Source organism: Cnephaeus nilssonii, assembly GCF_951640355.1.
Source record: "Cnephaeus nilssonii genome assembly, chromosome: 10".
NCBI classification, from domain to species: Eukaryota; Metazoa; Chordata; class Mammalia; order Chiroptera; family Vespertilionidae; genus Cnephaeus; species Cnephaeus nilssonii.
The window spans coordinates 22,415,800-22,428,390 of NC_137081.1; the positions used below are offsets into that span (position 1 = coordinate 22,415,800).

The following is a 12,591-nucleotide window of genomic DNA, read 5'->3' on the forward strand; positions in this document are numbered from 1 at the left end:
GAGGCATAAAGAATTCTCTGTGTGTACGTGTGACCAGGCTGGGAGCTGGGGCGGGGCTGGGCATATGCATGACTTAGTCCCCAGGAAAAGGAAATCCAGGCCTAGCCAGGACAGCTTCCATCCTCACTGTCAGCTCTCCCTGCCCCCTACCTACCTTTCAAAAACCCAGAATCACCAGTCCACACTCAGCCAGTTTATTAAAGGCAGAGAGCTTCATCGGGGTCCAGAAGGGAGAAGCTGGGAGACACCCCACATTCCTCCTCTCAGCTCCCCCCTTTCCCAACAAGTCATCTACAGCCCAGCCCCTGGACTTAGAGGCAGGCCTGGCGTCAGGCGACTGCACTACATAAATATTGAGGCCACAGCTTGAGTCAGCAGTGTCAGGGGCAGGCAGGGGTGGCTCTGAGGGCACCTCCCGTGGGGCTTCTCCTGAGCCTGAGCACCCACAAAGCCAGAGAGAGGAGGCCAGTGGGCTGTCCTGGAGTCTGAGGCTGTGGCCAGCCAGCCCTGTCCAGGGAGGCTGACAGGTGGCTCCGGGTGGTCGGGGAGAAGCACCCCCAGGCCAGGGTTTTGGGGTACGGGGTGGGTTCAGGTGCTGTTGCCCTGCTCCTGCTCAAAGAGCAGCATGGCGAGCTGGGTGCGGGAGCCCAGGCCCTCCAGCACGCTCTGGCGACAGCGGTGGTAGAGGTCCTCGCTGAGCCGTGCGCTGCACGTCTGGGCCCGGTAGTGCTGCAGCAGCGCCGGCTCCACTGCCCGCAGCACATGCAGGCTGGAGAAGCGGAGGAACAGCTCGTACACGTCCATGCTCTCCAGGAGCTCCTCCTCCTGCTCCGAGGCCGCCGCCAGCCGCCCTCGGGCCGCCACATAGTCAGAGTTATAGAAGCAGGCCTCACTGGCCGCCTGGCGGTCAAAGCGGCCCGTGTCTCGGCCCAGCTCCGGGGGGCCCGGGCCCTGCGGTGGGGCCACAGCTGGGTGGAAGGCCTGGAAGTGCATGGGAAAGAAGGCCTGCCAGCCGGAGATGGCGTGCATGCGGCAACGGTTCAGGAAGTCAGGCGTGAGCACCGTGTCCGGCCCCGCCAGCAGGAACAGCGTGTCCAACGGGTGCTTCTTGGAGAGCAGATCCATGAGGCGCAGTGGTGAGGGGGCGGCGGTCTGCACACTGAGCCAGGGCACTCGGGCACCGGGGAAACGCTGCTCTAGCTCTGCCACATGGGCCTTGACAGGTGCGAAGACATCTGCATGGGCTGCCCGCTGGGCCTGTCGTGGCTCATAGAGCAGCAGCAGGGTCAAAGCTGCCGCAGCATCGCCAGGCTCCAGAGCTGCTGTGGCGAAGGCCTCCAGGAAGCCAGGGGCCAGGTCCCGCTCGGCCGCGGCCAGAGGCAGTAACACGGTGAGACGTGAGGCCTCGGTGACGTAGGGCACAGGCAAGATCTCCACGCGGCTCAGTGGCCGTAGCAGCTGCACCCGGTGAGTGAGGGGCCGGCGGCCACCCTGGGGGGTCAGTGCCTCCAGCTGCAAGTCCAGTGTGTACTCCATACCCCGAGCAGGATCAAAGCGACGGTAGCCATTAATCAGCTGCTGCTTCTGGAGCTGCAGGACTGGGTGGTAGCGGCGGTTGAGTTCCTCCAAGGCTGCCCCCAGAACATCGGCCACATCGGCCTGGTCAGCCCCACGCAGAGGGCAGCGGGGCGAGCCATCGGCACAGGAGAAAGCATGCTGCTCGGTGAAATAGTCCCAGCGCAGCACCTCAAAGCGGGAGGCTGGGCGGGATGGTGCTGGAATGCCCACGGGCCAAGCGGCTGCTCGCTCCCCATCAGCTGCCAGGCGGCTGGTGTTCTGGATCTCCCACTGGGTTGGAGAAACAGACTGTGAGCAAGGCAGAGACCCCAGGGGCCAGCTGGGGGACTGGGCAGACGGCAGGTGCCACGCGGGATGGGTCCTGTCCCCTGCCAACGTCTGCCTTCCCATGCCCCTACCTATCCCTTCCGCAGATGGAGGCAGCCTGAGAGTTAAAAGGGGGGTTTCTGGAGGGGCTTCTCAGAATGGATAGACAGAAACAGGGACAGGAGGTAGATGAGTTCTGATTCCAGTGCTCATAGTTTATTTCCCTGGGATCTAAGACCTCACAGGACCTGCCACCCCACCCCAGCCCAGACCATACCTGCAATTCCTGGATCTCCTGGTATGTGCGTTCCAGCTCAGCTCGGGCAAAAGCCTTGTGCAGCTGGTACATATGCACAGGGTCACGCACAGGGTAGGCGGTCAGGGCACTGCGGAAACGAGGGTCCCCCTCCTGCACGGACTCCCCAGGGCTCAGCTCCAGGTAGCTATAATGTACTCCCTGGGGAGAGAAAGAGTAGGGTTCCATAAAGGGAAGAACGATGGAACAGCCTCTACCCCTCACCTCCTAGTGTGTGTCTCATTTCCCCACCCTATGACCTGTTGTGGACCTGCAATCAGAATTGTGGTTTTAAGTACCTTGGCCATTTGTCAGCTTGTGTAACCTTGGTCAAGCCTCTGCTAGTTCATCTAGAAAATGGGCATGCATCCTATCTCAGAGCTGTCAAGGGGCTCAAATAAAATAATAATTGCCAATATTGAACACCTACTATGTGCAAAGCTCTCTTATTTTTTTCTAATCCTTATAACAACCCTGAGCAATAATTAGTATGGATGAGGATACTGCCACTCAGGAGATTCAGTAATTTACCCAAGGTCACAGGGATAGAAAAGGGCAAAACTGGCATGGAAATCCAGGCCTATATCTCCAACCGCCCCTTGGCCTCTCAGGGGAAGTACACAAGCTCAGATAGGAGGCCCCAGTGGGGCGACTTATCTCCTCACCTCGTGGTCACCAGTGCAGCCCACCCCCGTGGCATCCAGGATGCAGCGTCCCAGCCACTCATCTGGACGTGCACTGACGATGTCGTTGCGGCAGCTTTCCAGATGGGGGCGCAGCTGCTGCAGCAGGGTGCGGGACAACAGTACCCCAAAGCCTCCGTGGCAGTAGCGGCCAGGGGCAGGCTCTCCACCGATGAAGTCCTGGGGCCGGCCCAGATAGAGGTGGGCAGCAGCTGCCAGGCTGAGGTGGCCAGCTAGGCGCACCAGTCCGTGGGCCTCGGTGTAGGTGGTATCAGGTACTAGGAAGAACCAGTCAAAGTCGTTGCCGTGCTGCTCCAGCAGGTGGCGTAGTGCCAGGTGTAGGTGGCCAATAGGCCTCTCCTCGCCCAACGTCACCACAGCCATGCCTGGTGGTGCCCTACGGCCCCGAGAGCCTGTCAGGAACACCACCCGCTCTAGCCGGTGCCCCAGTGTGCGGTTCATGGCCACACCCATAGTGGACAACGTGGCCTGTGAGGTCAGCACTGCCACCAGCAGCCTCTGCCTGATGCCCAGCTCGGTGCTGATGTAGCGGGTCCTGGGGGAGGAGAAGGCACACGATTATCAAAAAAGACAATGGGGCCCTGGTCAGTGTGGCTCAGTGGATGGAGCGTCGGAATGCAGACTGAAGGGTACTGGGTTCGATTCCGGTCAATGGCACATGCCCGGGTTGTGGGCTTGATCCCCAGTAGAGGGCTTGCAGGAGGTAGCCAATCAAGGATTCTCTCTCATCATTGGTGTTTCTATCTCTCTTTCCCTCTCCCTTCCCCTATGAAATCAATAGAAGTATAAAAAAAAATAATAAAGACAATGGGGCCCTGGCCAATGTGGGTCAGTTGTTGGAGCATCGTCCCTACACCAAAAGGTGGTAAGTTCGATTCCCAAATTAGGGCACATAGTCAGGTGGTGGACTCCATCCCCAGTCAGGGCGCATGCAGAAGGTAAACTGATTGACGTTTCTCTCTCTCCCTCTCTTTTCCCTTCCCTCCCTCCCTTCCTCTCTCGAAGATCAATTTTTTAAAAACGTTTAAGGAAGACAGGAGGGAGCATACATAGGCTTCCGCAGGTCATGTCCTCTCTGGGCCTGTTTCCTCACCTATGAATAGGATGAGAATAACATGTCTCTCCCAGGTGTCATGTGGATTTAAGTGAAATGTTAGTCTTACCTACATAGTCCTTTTGGGAGATGGCAATATCCATGCAGATATGAGAGATATATTGTGGGTCTGAGTCCCTGTTTCACTACTTAGTAGTTGTGTCCTTGAGCAAGTTATTTATCGTATCTGAGCCTCAGTAGTCACATCTGAAAAATGGGGTTGACTGTATCTACTTAAAGCACTTAGGCAAATGCTTGACTCTTAGGTAATCTACACACCATGTACACAGTACTTATTTCTATATAAATATGCCATTATACCACAAACACATCACAGAAATGATGTAATGGAATATATGGCTTAGGGGTGTATTGAGTGAGTTTGGGGGAAGGGCAAGTTGGAGCTCAGGAGTTCCAGTAACTTACCTTCCATAACACAGAAGGTAAGTTGCAGAACTGGAATTTGAACTCCGTGTTACCTAGGAGAATTACTTCAACTCCTGGGCAGGGGCATTAGCGGGATGGCTACACCATTTCTCTCCCACAAACCTCAGCACGAGGTGCCCCACCCACGAACAAGAGATACAGGTAAATCCTAGTTTTATCTTTTTTCTTTTCCTCTCTATAAATCCATTTTCATACCAATCATTTCTCTAAACCCAACAGCCAGCCAGGGAGCTCAGAGGAGATTTGGGGGACCAGGGAGTGGAGCCGGTTTAGCACAGAGCCTACAGGGTAGGTTCAGCCCAGAGAGGGCCTCAGACGTGCTCCACGGCCGGGGCAAGCGGGGCCATCGGAAGTTATCCGGCCCAAAGACTTCCTGGCCGGCCAGGCTCTTCCTTCCGGAGCCTGACCCGGCCCCGGCGTCGTCCCGGGAGAGCCCGTCCCGGCCGGTGCCCAGGGGTGGAGCTGGCGGGGCTGCTCCCTACCTGACGGCCTTTTTGGCGGCCTGGCCAGGCTGTGCGGGGTGGTAGGGCAAGACGCGCGGCTCCCAGTCCTCCCCGGCGCCGGCGCCCGGCCTCTCGCGCTCCGCTCCGTGCTGCACTGAGTTGGGTCGGCGCGCCGCGTTGGTGTTGCCTCGCGGCGGCAGCTCAGAGTCCCCGGGTTGGGGCGGCCCTGGGCCGCACGGCTCCTCCACCCAGGTGACGCTGAGCAGGCTCAGCGTGAAGCCCAGGGAGATGCCCACGGCCACGGGCCCTGCGGGCCGCAGCACCGACAGCAGCAGCGATGCCCGCATGGCGCCCGGACCGCGGGCCCCAGCCCGGGAGCAGCCCCAGAGCAGCCGGAGGCTCCGAGGGGGCGGGACCGGGGAGGGGGCGGATCCGGAGGCCCCGGGCCAAGCGGCTGGCCCGCTCCCACCCCGCCGAGCAGAGCTGGCGGCCGAGCCGAACACCCCGGGGCCGCGCTCCAATCCCGCTCCGGCCGCCGTTCGGGATCGCGCAGGGTCTCCGCTTTCGGTACGGAAGCCTCCACCGCCGCCGCCGCTGTCCGACGTGTCACTGCGAGGGCTCCGCCCCCGGGGTGGGGTCTCGGGCTCCGGCTACCGGAGAGGGAGGAGAAGGGGGAGGTGAAAGGGGAAGGACCCCCGGAAGTGCCCCCTCCTCAGTGAGCGAGAGGGAGACGCCGGGGGCGGAGCCCCCTACCTCCCCCCGGCGTGGTTGGTGCGTCCACGATGACGTCAGAGGCAGCCCGCCCCGGCCTGAATGATGCGCCTGCGTGACGTCAGGAGCCGAGGCCGGAGCTGTCCATCAGCACCAAAGGCCGCGGGCGGGCTCGGGGCATGGGGCCGCGGCTCTGGGGCGGCCCGAGCCCTGCTCCTGCGCCTTTCCCTTCCCCAGGCCCAGCCCGAGGCCCCGGACGCCGCGGGACTGGAGTGCCAGGCGGTGCTGGAGGCGGAGCGGCGCCGCCGCGCAGAGACAGGTCCCTCCGGCCCAGCAGCTCCCTTCCCCGCACGACGGACTTTTCCTGGACCCCAGGCAGCTGGGGCCTCTGGCGCCCAGCACCCCTGGACCCTCTGGCCTCTGCACAGCCTCTTTCATTCAAAAGCTCAGGTCGCTTCCAGCCCAGGTAGATTTTGGACAATCCCAGATTTAGCCGCCCACAGAGTCTCCTGGCTGCCTCCTCACTGGCAGCACACTGCCCTCATCTCCCCCCAACCAGTTCCCCTTTTGACTTCTTCATTCTGGCCCCCTCCAGCCAGACACTTTTGTTCCCTTTGTCTTTTGTCCCCCAATTAGGGATGCTTCTGGAGCTGCCTGATGTGGGCACCACTCCTTTGTCCAGCGTGTCCTTGCCTAGGTCTCCCACTCCCATTCTTGCCCCATCCTGGTGGAGACCCAGGACTCCTCCTTGACTCCAGCTTCCTCTCTGTCAGGCTGACCTGGGAGGGTGACTCCCTTTCGTTCCTAGCACTATGCCAGGCACTGTGGCGACACTGCGGTTCCAGCTCCTGCCCCCTGAGCCAGATGATGCCTTCTGGGGTGCACCCTGTGAACAGCCCCTGGAGCGCAGGTACCAGGCACTGCCGGCCCTCGTCTGCATCATGTGCTGTCTGTTTGGAGTCGTCTACTGCTTCTTCGGTGAGACCCCCAATTCATCCCTCACCTGGGCTCCCCATTCTCTCCCTATTTCCCTGATGCACTCCAAATCTCCTCCAGAACTTCACCACCACCCCCACCAAAACTAGCATGGATAACTCCCTTTTCTTACTTTCTTTCATACCACATGTTCCTATATCATCTAGATCAGTGGTCGCCAACCTGTGGTCCACGGACCACTGGTGGTCCGTGAGATCCAAAAGGTTGGCGACCGCTGGTTTAAGGAAACATTTGGAGCAGTGGTTGCTAACCTGTGGTCTGCAGACCACTGGTGGTCTGGGAGGTCCGAAAGGTTGGCGACCACTGATCTAGACTCTAGATCCTAGAAAACACAGATTTTTTGAATTAAGCATGCTTCCATTTGAACCTGGCTTTGTACCTTTCTAATTGTGATGCTTTGGGCATATTAACTTGCCTTAGCTCAGTTTTCTCATCTGAACAGTGGGAACAATATGTTTTTATTGATTTTATGATATTTACCTCACATAGGGTTGTTGTGAGAATTAGTAGGGACTCAATAAATAATAGCTATTGTGGTGAGGATGTGTTTGGGTCACTGTTCTAGCTAGACACTGAAAACATTTAGCAGGGTGATTAAGCATGGTCCCTTCACACAGAATATAATGGGGGAGAGAGATACTTCTGGAGTATTCACACCTTGATACATATTATAGTTTACCCTTGAATAGCACGAGGGTTTGGGTACAGCCGAAAACCCACATATAACTTAAGTTGGCTCTCAGCATGCACAGATTCCCAACCATAGATCCAAAATACTGTTTTCAGTCTGCAATCAGTTGAATCTGTGCATGTAAAACCTGAGGATTTGGAGGACTGTCTGTATATTTACTGGAAATAATAATGTATAAGTGGACCTGTGAAGTTCAAACTTGTGTTGTTCAAAGGTCAACTGCAGAGTAGGCTAGATAGTAGTCATACACATGAAGATCACCTATAAGGTAGGCTCCAATAATCAGGGTGGCTGTGAACAGTTGTACAGGATGGCTACTATACAAGTGAGTTGAGTTAATAGGCAAGTGGGGCCTGAAATCCAGCTCATGCTCCATTTGCCAAACTCTAGGCCTTGGCACAAGGCTGCTGTGCCTAGAGGAAGGCGTATCTTTTTCTTTTTTTCTCTTTTTTTTTTGTTGTTGTTAATATGTTTTACTGACTTTAGAGAGAGAGGAAGGGAGAGGGGGAGAGAGAAAAACATTGATGTGAGAGAGAAATATTGATCAGTTGCCTCCCATATGCATCCCAAACAGGGATTGAACCCACCAGCTGGCATGTCCCCTTACTGGGAATCAAACCAGCAATCTTTTGATGCATGGGACACTCAACCAACTAAGCCACACTGGCCTGGGTGGCACCCCTTTTTCTAATGTGCACAAAGGTGCCTGATAGACTAGTGGAGTAAGTGCCCAGTGACTCTACAGCAAGAGTTGCAGAACTTCAGAGAGGGGAGCAATCTCTATTGGTTGGGGGCCCAAGGAAAGCCTCCAAGAGGAGCATGATCAGTGACTGAAAGAAGTGTAAAGGAAGACTGAAGGTCTGGGTTCCAGGCTTGGCAGAGGTGGGGTGAGACTTGTGTTCTGATGCCTCTACACCTCCCCCTAGCTTGGCTGGGTAGTGGGCAGGAATGGGAGCCAGATGGTCCTTTTCTTTCCACCCCCAAACTCTTGGCTGAACAATTGCAGAGTGGGCAGGAGGCAGTGCCCCTCTGTGGGTTCAGGATACATTCTGGGGCTCCAAGGAGTCTGTGTTACCTCACTCCCTCCCCTACCCATATCCACACCCATACCCAATCCCTCTGCAGTTGCTCAGTACACCCTGAAATTCCCTCTCCTGTGCTTTCCTGCCGCCTCACCCCTCTTGGATGCCCCCACTCCCAGGCTCTTGGACTCTGAACCTTGTGTATTCCCTGCTCTTCTCTCTGACTCCAGAACCTCCTGGATTCTAAGGCTTCCCTTCATTCTCAGAACTGAATCGTTTCTTTGACCTTTCTCGTTGGCTCTCCCTGACCCCTTCACCCCCATCTTCCCAACTGTTCAGGATCAGCAAGTCCCTCACTCTTCTGGTTACCTTAATGGACCCCATGGCCCTATAACCTCCATTTTCCTGGAACTCCACAACCACTATTTCACCCTATAATTCTCCTTGACTCCCTATGACCCCTTGTAAGCCCTAGTGACCGCCCCCTCCTCCAGCTATCTCATCACCTTTTATCCCTCTGACTCAATTTCCTTAGCTATTGCTAGGAACTCATTGCCTGATTGCTCCCCGCCCCCCAAGATCTCAATAACCCCATTTCTCTGGCTTCAATATTACCCTCTCTCTGAAACCCTTTAATACTCCCAATGATTCCATGTCTGTCAATCCCCCTGACCTGCAAAGGCCTCGTCTCCTGGAACCAGTCCCCAATAACCCTGCTTCCCTTTTCTCTACATAACCTTTTAATGATGCCATGTCTCTGAAGCCTTGTGACCCCTCCAAGACCTCATCTCTCAAATTCTTTCTGACTTCCAAATACCTCATCTCTGTGAACAATCCCTCCTCATAGACCCCAATGACTCTATTGCTGATCCCCTTGTGACCCCAGTGACCTATTTCTCTGATCCTCATGACTCCAATGACCCCAATGACCCTATCACTGATACACTCTTGAGTCCAATGACCTATCTCTGACTCCTCTAACCCTCAAAGACCAAATGTTTATCTCAATGTCTGTCTCTCTGTTTTCCAAGTGACTCCTAGTGACCTATCTCTCTGACCTCCCTTGACCCCAGTGGCCCCATCACTGGTGCCCTCAGGACCCTAATGACCCCCAATTTTCTTATCTTAGTATCCTGCCTCTGGTTCCCCTGTGATTTCACGTTCTGACCCCTCCACCCCTTGCCTCCAGCCGGGTGACCTCATGTTGGCCCCTCACTGGCGCCTGTTCCCCTCTAGGTTACCGCTGCTTCAAGGCAGTGCTCTTCCTCACTGGGTTGCTGTTTGGCTCGGTGGTCATCTTCCTGCTGTGCTACCGAGAGCGGGTGCTGGAGACACAGCTGAGTGCCGGGGCGAGTGCGGGCATCGCACTGGGCATCGGGCTGCTGTGCGGGCTGGTGGCCATGCTGGTGCGCAGCGTGGGCCTCTTCCTGGTGGGGCTGCTGCTCGGTCTGCTGCTCGCTGCTGCTGCCCTGCTGGGTTCCACCCCCTACTACCAGCCGGGCTCCGTGTGGAGCCCTTTGGGGCTGCTGCTGGGGGGCGGCCTGCTCTGCGCGCTGCTCACCCTGCGCTGGCCTCGCCCGCTCACCACTCTGGCCACCGCTGTGACTGGCGCTGCGCTCATCGCCACTGCCGCCGACTACTTTGCTGAGCTGCTGCTGCTGGGGCGCTACGCGGTGGAGCGGCTGCGTGCCGCCCCTGTGCCTCCCCTCTGCTGGCGGAGCTGGGCCCTGCTGGCGCTTTGGCCTCTGCTCAGCCTGATGGGCGTCCTGGTGCAGTGGCGGGTGACCGCCGAGGGGGACTCCCACACGGAAGGTGAGAGGGCACGGACCCGGGTGGTCATAAGAGAAGTGGGGGGCGGAGGGGGGCCGGTGGGCGGGTGAGCAATTGGGGAGTGGGGGGAGTAGCTGTGCACACCAGCAGTGGAAGGCCTCAATAGGGTTAGAGAGGTGACTCCATCATGGTCTAGGAAGGAAGATAGGACCTCAGTGGTACTATTCATTCCACAACAATGTACGGAGCAGCAGCTCTGTGCTAAGCCCACTCCAGAACTGGAGATACAACAGAGACAAAAATAGAAGAGGTCCCTCCCTAATAGACATGCAAACAAACAAGATAGTTCCGGTTGTGCAGAGTGATATGAAAGAGATATGCAGGGTAATATGAGTGACCTTCAGAGGCTATTATAGACAGGGTGCTCAAGGAAGGCCACTTGGAAGAGGTGACATTTAAGTAGAGTTCTGCAGAATAGGGGACCAGCCATGCAAAGAGCTAGAGAAAAGGGAATAGCAAGAGTGGGGGCCTGAGAAGGGATGGGCTTGGCTTGCTGAAGAAATGGGGCTGGATTGTAGAGACTGAGGGATGCTGATTATGTGGGCCCTCTGAGCCATGATGAGGACTCTGAATTTTATTTATTTTATTTTATGTTTTATATTTTTATTGATTTCAGAGATGAAGGGAGGGGGAGAGAGAGATAGAAACATCAGTGATGAGAGAGAATCATTGATTGGCTGCCTCCTGCATGCCCCACACTGGGGATTGAGCCCACAACCCGGGCATGTGCCCTGACTGGGAATCGAACCGTGATCTCCTGGTTCAAAGGTCGACGCTCAACCACTAAGCCACGCTGGCCAGGCTGGATTTTTTTTTTAGGAGGGCAATAAGATGCTGCTGGAGGCTTGAAGCAGGGAGGATATGATCTAATTTAGCACTTGGGATGCTCATTCTGGCTGCTGAATGTAGAAAACACTGGGGAAGGCAAGTGTAGAAGGGAAACCAGTGAGGAGGCAGCTGAGGTTGTCCAGTAGAGGGATGATGGCTGGTCTTGGTGAGTCACCTAGAGCTCAGGATTGGGAGAGGGATGACGGCTGGAGAGGGGGTACCTAGAGTCTAGGAATCTTCCATAAAGATCTTCAGAGATAAAGAGCAAGGGAAGTCCCATCTGGGAGGTGGGAGACCAGGAAAGGAAAGGGCAGGGGGGTTACAGATAAGGGGAATCTGGAAGCCCTAGGCCACCAGGTAGGAAGGGTGGAGAGGACACGTGTGGAGCCCTGAGACTCTTCTCTGCCCACCCCTTCACAGTGGTCATCAGCCGGCAGCGACGCCGTGTGCAGCTGATGCGGATACGGCAGCAGGAAGAGCGCAAGGAGAAGCGGCGCAAGAAGAGACCCCCAAGGGCTCCCTCCAGAGGTTCCCGGGCTCCTCCGAGGCCTGGGCCCCCTGACCCTGCTTATCGGCGCAGGCCAGTGCCCATTAAACGCTTCAATGGAGATGTCCTCTCCCCGGTGAGCACTCCGGGCCCCTCCAATCCGAATGGGGTCAAGGGAGTGTGTAAGCTCCGTCCAAGCAGGACTGGGCTTTCCCCAGGGGCTGGGCACTCTCTAGAAGGCCTAGTGTTTGTCCATCCATCATAACCCCTGCACCAGGAGCCTGATGGGCCCAGTGCCGGGATGGGGGGAAAGTGCCTGAGGAAGAATTTTAACTAAGTATGGTATGGGGTAGGGTCTCAGGGCTAGACTATGAGTGTGATGAGGTCCTGGGACTACAGCAGTCTGGGGTGAGTCTCAGGCTTGTGGGGGTGCAGGGAGAGGATGTCTGCCTGAGGTGGCTCTCAGGGCAGGGGTCTGTGGCTGCACTCACATGTGTGTTTATTCTCCCACAGAGCTATATCCAGAGCTTCCGGGACCGGCAGACAGGAAGCTCACTGAGCTCCTTCATGGCCTCACCCACAGACATGGACTATGAATACGGGTCCCGGGGACCACTGACAGCCTGCACAGGGCCCCCTGTGCGGGTATAGCAGTCTAGCTGCTCCCGCCCACCTGGACTCTGTGGTCACCGGCTCTGTTAGCTTGCGGAGGCCTGCTGGGCCACCACCCAGCCCACCTCGCCCTGTAGCCTATGGCTGTTTCTCTACCCTGGAGAGGACTGGCCTGGCTGCTAGAAGGGAGGGCCTGTCTCAGGCTATGCCTGGTCTGGGGGAAAGCCCTCTCCCAAGGAGCTCCTGAGGGATGGGGTGTGAGCCCCTTTGGGGTGTGCTCAGGGTTGTGAGTGTGTCACCTGTGTGTGCGTGTGCATGAAGGGGTGGGGTTGGAGGGAACACTGGGACCCTTGCCTTAGATTTCTGATTGGTAGGGCTGCTGCAAGGTTTGCCCACCTCCTCCCCCACTGCTGGGGTCCCCTGGGCCACTCTCCTGCATGTCTAAGTGGGGGAGGCCTGCCTTCTCCCCCCACTGCTCTGCCTCTCAGCCAGATTCATCCAAGGCTTCTTGTCCTTCTCCACTGCAGCACCCCTCACCCTGGTTCCTT

General features: G+C 56.9%; 2 protein-coding genes across 4 annotated transcripts; one reads left to right on the forward strand and one right to left on the reverse strand.

Annotated features, from left to right (window-relative positions):
• Nucleotides 1–178: 178 nt before the first annotated feature.
• CHPF (chondroitin polymerizing factor) lies at nucleotides 179–5,497 on the reverse strand. The gene is made up of 4 exons (XM_079783010.1): nucleotides 4,906–5,497; nucleotides 2,845–3,418; nucleotides 2,162–2,341; nucleotides 179–1,848 (listed from the first exon to the last, which is right to left on the reverse strand). Exons 1-4 carry the CDS (start codon nucleotides 5,211–5,213, stop codon nucleotides 589–591), a joined length of 2,322 nt encoding a protein of 773 aa, XP_079639136.1. The 5' UTR covers nucleotides 5,214–5,497; the 3' UTR covers nucleotides 179–588.
• Nucleotides 4,648–12,576, forward strand: TMEM198 (transmembrane protein 198). 3 transcript variants are annotated; one of them, XM_079783013.1, is made up of 6 exons: nucleotides 4,648–4,711; nucleotides 5,815–6,043; nucleotides 6,386–6,555; nucleotides 9,523–10,098; nucleotides 11,365–11,567; nucleotides 11,945–12,576. In XM_079783013.1, exons 3-6 carry the CDS (start codon nucleotides 6,390–6,392, stop codon nucleotides 12,080–12,082), a joined length of 1,083 nt encoding a protein of 360 aa, XP_079639139.1. In that variant the 5' UTR covers nucleotides 4,648–4,711; nucleotides 5,815–6,043; nucleotides 6,386–6,389; the 3' UTR covers nucleotides 12,083–12,576. The 3 variants fall into 3 exon arrangements, with proteins under 3 accessions (XP_079639139.1, XP_079639137.1, XP_079639138.1); XM_079783011.1 differs by lacking the exon at nucleotides 4,648–4,711 and having other exon boundaries at nucleotides 5,568–6,043; XM_079783012.1 differs by lacking the exon at nucleotides 4,648–4,711 and having other exon boundaries at nucleotides 5,915–6,043; nucleotides 6,351–6,555.
• Nucleotides 12,577–12,591: the final 15 nt, after the last annotated feature.

Coding starts and splice junctions, on each gene's coding strand:
- CHPF (XM_079783010.1), bottom strand. CDS start 5,213: ATGCGGGCATCGCTGCTGCTGTCGGTGCTGCGGCCCGCAGGGCCCGTG. Junction 3,419..4,905: donor GCCGCCAAAAAGGCCGTCAG/GTAGGGAGCAGC, acceptor CTCCTCCCCCAG/GACCCGCTACATCAGCACCG. Junction 2,342..2,844: donor GCTGCACTGGTGACCACGAG/GTGAGGAGATAA, acceptor TTCTCTCCCCAG/GGAGTACATTATAGCTACCT.
- TMEM198 (XM_079783011.1), top strand. CDS start 5,757: ATGGGGCCGCGGCTCTGGGGCGGCCCGAGCCCTGCTCCTGCGCCTTTC. Junction 6,044..6,385: donor TCAGGTCGCTTCCAGCCCAG/GTAGATTTTGGA, acceptor TTTCGTTCCTAG/CACTATGCCAGGCACTGTGG. Junction 6,556..9,522: donor AGTCGTCTACTGCTTCTTCG/GTGAGACCCCCA, acceptor GTTCCCCTCTAG/GTTACCGCTGCTTCAAGGCA.